Source organism: Myotis daubentonii, chromosome 1 (assembly GCF_963259705.1).
Source record: "Myotis daubentonii chromosome 1, mMyoDau2.1, whole genome shotgun sequence".
Taxonomy (NCBI): domain Eukaryota; kingdom Metazoa; phylum Chordata; class Mammalia; order Chiroptera; family Vespertilionidae; genus Myotis; species Myotis daubentonii.
The window spans coordinates 226,275,048-226,283,987 of record NC_081840.1 but is presented as its reverse complement, the minus strand read 5'-3'; the positions used below and the strand labels follow the sequence as shown (position 1 = coordinate 226,283,987).

Genomic DNA, 8,940 nt, shown 5'->3' with positions numbered 1-8,940 from the left:
CATTTCACAATGTACATATGTATATCAAATCACCATATTGTACACTTTAAAATCTTACTATCATACTTGTCAATTATATGTCAAAAATAACTAGAAAATGTTGTGTACGAAGGCAGATATCCTCAGAGAAGTGACATAGAAACTGTGTTCATGTTCTGAGTCTATTGTATCTCATAGAGGCTTGAGCCTGTCTTTGTTTCAAAAAATATGTTTTTATTGATTTTTAGAGAGATAGATAGAAACATTGTTGAGAAAGAATCATCAGTTGGCTGCCTTCTGCACGCCTCCTACTGGGCATTGAGCCCACAATCCAGGCATGTTCCCTGTCCAGGAATTGAACAAGTGACCTTTTAGTTCATGGGTCGATGCTCATCCACTGAGCCACACTGGCTGGGTAGCCTGAGCCTGCCTCGATGGTGAGAGTGTAGAAAGACTCTGAGGCCATCTGACCCTAAGGTGTGGGTCTAGGGAGGAGGAGAGGAAAGCTGTGGACAGGAGAGCGCTGGCAGGAAGCAGAGGAGTGGTTGGGGAGAACGGCTGAGGCCCAGCTTTATGTCCGATTCCTCCTGCACTCTGGGACGATGTTGGGGGCTTGTCTCTGTCAGATGAGCTTTCTCAATTTCCCAGAACGATGACTCAAAGCTGGTCACTGTGTTCCTGTCTGGGGTTTGGAGGGTAAGGTAAGGACTTGGATGGGAGTCAGGGGCACTTAGTTAAATTGGGTCGAGATGTGTCCATTCTCCATCCTCCATCTTGGCAGCAATGCCATTGGATAATGGCTCTTCTTTGACCGAACAGCCAGGGAAGAACGGAGTTTAATTACACCTGTGACTTTCCACTTTAATTATTGTCTACAAACTATGTCTTTTAGAAATGAACTATCAGTCCTGCCCGCACCGGAGGAAAGACTGCATAAACAACCCCATGTCTGTGTTCTGGGACACGGTGTCCAAAAGGGTGAGTACCAGGCATGAACTTCGAGAATTTGGGAGACCACTGGGAGACCACGGAATGGAGAGGCCATCTAGCCGGTGGTTCATTTGGATTCTCTTTGGATCACACATCTTTTTAGGAACAGAAGTTTGGGATTCTTTCCTGAGGAAAATGTCCCTGAGTACATTCTAGAAGATTTTTCACACACAATTTTAGGATATGCATGGGGGGGGGGGGCATGGGCTCCAGTAGGAGAATCCCTGGTCTTACCCATTTTTTCTTTGGCTTTGGCTGCCAAGAATCTCCTGCTTGGTTTAATCCTCTGGCCCAGGTCTTGGCCAATCCTAGATTCCTGGACCAGTCTTAGCAATTGGCACCTTCAGAACTTCCTGTGTGCCAGGCACAGTCCTGGGTTCACATGGATTACAACCTTTCATCCTCACAAGTACCCTCTGAAGTAGGTACCATGAGTATCACACCATTTTACAGATGAACAAATAGTGCTGCGGGCAAGAAAGCAACCTGCTACATGTCCACAGGCAGTGGCAGGTCTGTGAGTTAATCACAAATTATCTAACTCCAGATCCAGAATCCGGCTGGGAAATACTCACCGTCTTCCCTGCCACTTTCTCCCTATTTCTGACTTCACCCTAAGCTACCTTTGTGGCTATTTCTTTTTCTTATAAGTCACTGCTTTGCATGCAAGCAGACTAGGAAAAAATGGGAAAGAAAAGAAGGAAGAAGTGAGGGAAAGAAAAAGAGGGAGAAAGTACAACTACACTACCTACAATTCTCCAAAATTAAATTCAGACACCGAGGAGTGGGGCAGTGGAAACTCACACTTGTTAATTGCATATTTATGACAAGTCCTGAGCCAGGTGCCTTGCCTATGTCATCCCATTTAGTCCCCACAGTAGGTGCTGAGGGAAGGTTACAGGTGAGGAAATGGAGACTCAGAGGTTAGGGTCTCATCCAAGGCTAATGGGCTAGTAAGGAGATGCAGGTAAACCCTGGTAGAGATAAGGAGATAACCTGGGATTTGAAGTCAGGAGGCCACGTCAACGTGCACAGGCCCTTTAACCATCTGTTTGACCTTCAGATTCCTCATTTGTGAAATGGAGATAAAACTGATGCCTGCCCCATAGGGTTACTGCAATGTTTAAACAAGATGCTACTATCCTTTTCACTAAGAATGCATTCCTTTAATGCATATTTGTTGAGTAACTACTGTGTGCTGTGAAAAAGCAGAGGCACTGTATAGGTTTTGTTGTTTTTCTGGGGCGGGGGGATTTCTTGCTTTTCCTGAGAAAAGTGTCTATTTTATCATTCTATGACATGTTTTGGGGCAGTGCTGCTGCTAAAAACTTTTAAAGTCAAGTCACATGTTGTATGTGGAAAACCCCTGCTTGTGTTCCCCATAGTGCCCTGGAGCTAGGAGCAGAGTGGTGAAGGGGATCGAGGGGCACCCTACCATTGTGAGCTACCCTGGGCCTGCGCCTTTATCTTGGCCAAATGCTTGCTCACAGATGTAGGTACATAGCCTTCTTTTATTAGAGTAGATCCTTTCTTTTACTGACAAAAGAGGCAGTGCTTCTTGGGTTTGAATCCCCATTCCACTTTCTCGCTTCCAAGTAACCTTAGGGTAAATGGGCTCAACACTTCCTTCCCAGGGCTCTGAGGATTGCATAGCATTGCAGGCCAGTGTTTGGCATCAACCCTGTGAGCACTCAGTCGAGTTAGCACTTGTGATTGACATTAATTGGGCCTCTGTCTTCTGCTCATCACCCCCAACAGAAAGATGGAAGCCACAGTGGGTTTTCACAGTTCCATTTCAAATTGCTTCGTGATATTTTATTACCAGTAGATGAAAGGCCAGATTTCTTGGCAAAGCCTTCCATAAAGGAACTTATCTATCCAACTTCAAAATCCACTGAAGTTGCCCCCAAAACACCACTGTTCTCCCAAGTCCCTCGGCCTTTCTGTTCACAGCTGCCTCAGTGTTTGCCAGGGGAACCCCTATTCATCCTTCAGCTTTTGTCACCCTATGTTATTTTGTTTTTGTTTTTCTTTTCTCTATTTCTTTCCTAATCTCCATCACAGAGTGTTTGGACTTTTTAAAATTTTTTTTATCTTTATTGTTGAAAGTATTACAGATGTCTCTCTCCTCCTCACTCTCCTCGCATTGACTCCTTCCACCCCACTCCTACATGTTTGGACTTCTCCCTTCCTCTTTTCCTCCCTACATATTTCCACAGTGCTCCAAGGCTCCCGGGCTGAGCAGCAAGCAGACAGCCAGGCTCGCAGCTCTCAAAGAGCTCTCAGTAGCAGTGGCCAAGCCTACAGGAAGCTCATCCTCACCATGAGCCAGTCCCAGGGGATGGGCTTCCTGGAGGAAACACATAGATTGCTTTGTTTTGTTCATATTGTCTCCTCCAGTTCCTAGCAAGGAGTCCAGCTGAATGTTGCATGAGGAAACAAAACTCTTTGCTTAATAATATTCCTTCATTCATTCATTCATTCATTCATTCATTCATACATTCTGCATTTCTCTTTGTGCCTGTGCGGGCCTCAGTGTCGCCTTTCTTGGTGTCCCCATTCCCCTTACCCCAGGATCGGCCACCCTGCTCCCTAAGTGAAATGCGCAATGTCTACAGTTTATGGCACCAAGAAAGCACTTTTCTCTTCCTCCTCCAGCGATGTTCCTCTTACTCAGCTGAACCTCTGAGCCACCTACATATTTAGTAACAATGGTGTTGAACTTCATTGTGCAAACACAGATGAGAGCAACTGCTTCCAGAACTCTTCTGTGTAGCATAAGCCTCCAGTCATTGGGCTGAAAGTACATAGACCTGGGAATGCTGAGCTGGAGCCATCCAGGGTACCTTCCCCCCGCTTAACCACCAGCGCTGAGAACTGTTTTAGGTGCAATTGCTGGGGCTTGCTGATTACGTTTACATGCTGAGGAATTGTGAGTTTTCTTTTTCTCTTTAAGTTTGCAGAAAATGCCTGTGGTGTGGTGCAGGTGGTGCTCAATGGGTCCATCAGTAACACCTTTGATAAAAACAGGTACTGGGGGAGGAGGGTGATGGGAGCTGGGAGAGGGTGTAGGGAGGATAAATGGTGATGGGGGAAAAAGCAGGTATACTTATTTCTTTACATTCTATTTGCAAGGGTCAGCACAGCCTCCTATTAGATAGTTTGCCTATAGAAAAATATACTTTTCCAGTTTAAGGTTAGTCCTGAAGTTTTGCCCCCCCCCAAAAAAAAGGTAAAAATTTTGTATTCTATGGAGAGATTTTTCTTTCTAAATAAAAATTATTTTTGTCCTTGAGCTGTGTCCAGCTCCTCCTCTTGGCTTTTTGAAGTCTGATGGAATGTTCTCAGCTCTCTCCTCCATTACACTCCATGCTGCCCATTTCCTGCCTTTGTTCACGCTGTTCCCCCACCTGACCTGCCCCCTCAGTCCTTCTGCCTATTTGATTCCTCACCAGCCACGAAAATCTGTCCTTACCCCTGTTTCCTCCAGGAACATGCCCAGTACCAGTCCAGCACCGCAACTATTGGGAACATCAGGAGCTGTACTGTGCTCTTGCCCTTCACTATCTCCTTGTCGTCAGCACTTCAGTTAAAGGCGGGACTCCAAGAGGCCATCACGTATTACATAATGGATTTTATGCAGGCACTTAACATCTTTGAGCCCCTGTAGTGTGTACCTGCAGAGGTGGTGGTGCTAGGAAGATGAACCGAGACAGTGTGTGAAAAATGATGAGCTCTGTGCTGACAGAGAGAAGGTGCACAATGAGTATCAGCCATTATTCTCTCATTTAATTCAGACCATTGACATGCCAATGCCTTTCTCCTCTGCTGCCTTCCATACTTACAGTTTTCACCACTTGGATTACCTTTTCAGTCTTCGTTCTCCAATCTTTCTTGGGATAAGGCTGGATTGAGAGGAGGGACCACTCTAGGGGCCCCAAATTAAGTTCCCTTCTCTCCTATTTTAATATTTAATTCTATGAAGAAGATTGTCCTTTTGTCTTCTGCTTTTGACCTCAACCTTGTGGGCTTTTGGATGAAAGTGCTAACATTCCAAAATTTTATAATCTGGTATAAGGGACCTAAGTACTTTCAATGGGAGTGGCAGGTGTCAGAGACTAATGGGGAGGGGTTTAGAAGTGGTGTTAGAGCAGGACATCAGGGTCTTTCTTTCTTTCTTTTTTAATGTATTTTTATTTATTTCAGAGAGGAAGGGAGAGGGAGAAGAGAGATAGAAACATCACTGATGAGAGAGAATCATTGATCAGCTGCCTTTTGCATGCAACCTGGGCATGTGCCCTTGACTGGAATCAAATACAGGACCCTTCAGTCTGCAGGCCAACATTCTATTCTCTAAGCCAAATCAACTAGGGTGCCAGTGTCTTTCAAAGCTGTGCTCCAACTTACCTGAGCATTTGGATTGCCTGGGGATTGCCCAATTGCAGATTCTGGTCCAGCAAGGGGTGGTGGACTGAGATTCTGCCATTTTAACTAGCTCCCAGGTGATGTCATTGTGTTGGTTTAAGGTCCAGTCTTGGGAAAGCAAGTACTTAAAGAATCAACATCAATGTCCAGATACGGAATCTCATTTTGATAATATTATCCACTGGGGGTCATGCTGAAAGAGTAAAGGTGGCATCAGTCCCAGAGGGTGGGTTCTAACCAGTGGCACCCTACCTGCTGGCTTTTCACAGGGCCTAGGGGTGCCAGAAATATTCAGTTTGGGATCAACAATGTTCTTTGTCTCTTCTATCTTAGCACTTTTGGACGTGTGGAAATCCATAATTTGCATCCAGGGAAAGTTTCTAGACTACAAGCCTGGGTGATGCATGACATTGGAGGAGTTCACAGGTATATGTTACTACTTTGTACACATATAGTCTCAGGTTTACTTTAGGAATCGATCAGCAAAACAATCCACAGTCTCAAGAATGCATTGAGGAAAGACTGGCTCAGGAAATGAATGGGGCCTTATTCTACATTCAGCCCACCCCAACAACCTCTCAATTTTATCTCCATAATAGGTTTCTACCTAGTTTGCACCTTAGGCTCCCCTGCTGACCTGTGAACTCTCAGAGTTGACCTCTGCTTCACCTCTTTATCCCAGAGCTTTGTGCAAGGCCTGCTACCTAGAAGAAAATGACTCAGGAGATGTTTGCAAGATCTTGTTATTTTAACATTTTCTTCTTTCTTTCCCAGTCACTCATGCTCGAGTCCTATCATAAATGATTTGAAATTTATTTTAAGCAAGAGGAATATTGCATTTACCTGCCAGGATGACTACAGGTAATTGATTTGTTCTTGAAGAAGAAATAGCCATCTTGCCATCTATGGCATCTTCCCTCAGGCCTTGATGGTAATCTGGGATGGTGGCCGATGGTGATATCTCTTCCTTCTCTCTCCATCCCCAGCCTAGCCCTTAGGTGTCCCCAGCTAGTGACCTTCTGAAGAAAACAGGTTGCTGCTTTTGCTGTTTCTTGATCATCAGCTGACATTCATGGCCCTTGTCTGTGCCATGCCAGAGCCAAACATTCATTTTCACCTCCACATATCATCATCAAACATCCCTTCTCAGTATTTATTTTTATGATTTAACAAGTGAAATGAAACTAAACTGGGCCCCACTTTAAGTCACTCACTCCTGAACATGAGCTTTCTCCATGTTCTTGCTAGAGGAGAGGAACTTGTGGGGATGCTAAGTGATCAACACATACCTTTGTTGCTAACAAAGGGACTTCTTTCCTTGATGAGTTGAATGGTAGATGTATTGTTTTGCCTCTAGATCTCTTTTTGTGCTTTCTTGTCACAGGCCTATCAAGTTTCTTCAGTGTGTGAAAAATCCTGACCATTCGTCTTGCAGTTCTATAATATGAACCATCGGCACGGTGCTTTACAATCTTTGAGCCCTTGCGGTGTACATGGCTGTGTGTGACTCAGGAGACACGCTGATGGAAAGCTGAGGATTTGGAGGATCTTCTGTCATCATGGCATACCAGAGATGGAAGCCTTTCCCCCCAAAGTCTTAAAAACAGCTTGTTATTGGCATAGTTTTTATTTTGATCTCTTAACATTCAAGAAAAGATTAATTATGATATAAAATTAGAATGAAAATTTTATGTTATTTTAATTTTCATATGATGCTTTTATGTTGTTTATATGTTGGACAGAATACGACTCTGTCTGGAAATAACATTTCCCAAAGACTATCAGGAGCTTCCAGGTTCTCCAGGAGGGCAATAACAGTTTGGAAGCCTCTTAGTCAAGAAGAACACTCAAAATTACCCCACAGGCTGGTCGGGCACAGAAGTTGTTCTTTTCCTGAGGACACTCGGCTGTCACTTTGCCACTGAGATGTGGCCACTGCTACTTCTGGGAATAGCAGTAACCAGAGTAGATGGTTCATGGTGATGGGACATGAAGTATGGCCCCTGCCTCAGACTCACCAGCCTCAGGTTCATGGCTGCACAGATCCACCTGCCACACAGGACCTGGAACATGGAAAGTGCCTAGAACAGAGTTCAGAGCTCAGTTTTTCTACCTGTGAAAAGGGGGTGATGACAGTGCTGACCTCTGGATTGTCTTGAGCATTTGAGCAAGATGCTAGAAGTATAAATCTTAGAATTGCATTTGATATTAGAAAGAGCTCTGCTAAAGTTAGTGTTTTAATTTAAAAAAATGTTGAAACCTGTTTTTACTCCTGAGGAAATTCCTTGACTAGCCTACTTGTTTAGAAGCTGAGGCCCTGGGAGTAATGGAGATGGGAAGGTTTTGCCCTCTTGACAATCAGCAGGGTCAGACACACTCTCACACAAGGCTTGAATAGTCTTGGGTGGTTAGAATTTGTCCACCTGATGGGACTGAATAAGGTATCCTCCTGAAATCTTTAACTAAGAGCTGGCTCCCATCTCAAGATTAGCATTGACAATGGTATTAAGAGGTGATGCCCCTCACCCCACCCCTTGCCACCAAATCTAAGAATTTAATGTTTGTAATTGTCATTCTGTAGCCACCATGAGTTCAACAACTTCCCCTGGCATTGCCAATCCAAGCCCTGCTTGATGACCAGGGCCCACCACTCTGGTGACAGTAAAGGTGTGCATCTCCCTTAGTAGAATGAAATCAGAAGACACAATGTGTTGGAAGTACCACTTCACTCCAGTGTAATCAGTGCACTGAAAGAACATTGGGGAAGAGTGAGACTGAGAAGGAATGGGGTAGCTAACCCAAGTCTTCATTACAAGAACAAATCTCCCTTTGTGAATACTGCTTAATAATCAGTTCAGTTTCCACAGAGTTGCCTTCCAGAGAATTTCCCTGAAGTGGCAGAATAATCAGATCCAAGTTGACTGCTGGAGGAAGAGAGGCCCCTTTGGAGCCACTAAGTCTCAGATCACTCTTGGTTGCTCAGCATTAATGACTTTGGCCCATAGAACTCAGAGCTTCTCCAAGCACAGATTGCTTGGACCAGTGAGGCAGGAGGAAGTGGCCATGGGTGTCCTTCCTGCTTTCAGCTTCTAGAACATGAGAGGAGTCATTGGGTCAGTGCTGTCAGACTGGATTGCTTTAAAAATGTGTTGTTTTTTAAGTGTCATCCATGACAATTAACATGTCAAATACTCTCTTGTTAATTAACAAAATAGACATTTCTGTAATAATTTATTACAGAATCATGAAAGAATTATAGAGCGTTATTGCTACAGAGCAGTAACTCAACCTCTTCTCTTGGCAAGTGAAGAAGCGAAATCTCTCTCCTGGGTGTCCTAGAGGGTGGGTGCTGAGTGGTTGGCAGTAGCTTAAGCGTCAAGATTTTCCTCACTTGATGTCTCTCTTTCACATCACGAAGCTTAAGCCCTCACAAACAGGAGTGGTGGAGATGACTGGTTCTTGCTTAGTATTTATTATTTTCTTGTTCTTCTTGTTAAATAAACAGTAATCATCAACTCCCCATTGTAAACTAGAAACCTGATTTCC

At 44.3% G+C, this 8,940-nt stretch overlaps 1 protein-coding gene across 3 annotated transcripts in view; it reads left to right on the top strand.

Moving 5' to 3' along the window:
- Window positions 1-7,657, top strand: part of CD38 (CD38 molecule) — a 28,786-nt gene extending 21,129 nt beyond the window's left edge. For all 3 annotated transcript variants that reach the window (XM_059675115.1, XM_059675097.1, XM_059675107.1), the window contains 5 exons: window positions 872-957; window positions 3,926-3,999; window positions 5,728-5,820; window positions 6,169-6,255; window positions 6,779-7,657. In XM_059675115.1, the coding sequence (XP_059531098.1) occupies window positions 872-957; window positions 3,926-3,999; window positions 5,728-5,820; window positions 6,169-6,255; window positions 6,779-6,842 (404 nt within the window). In that variant the 3' untranslated portion in view covers window positions 6,843-7,657. The remainder of the gene's footprint in view (window positions 1-871; window positions 958-3,925; window positions 4,000-5,727; window positions 5,821-6,168; window positions 6,256-6,778) is intronic.
- Window positions 7,658-8,940: the final 1,283 nt, after the last annotated feature.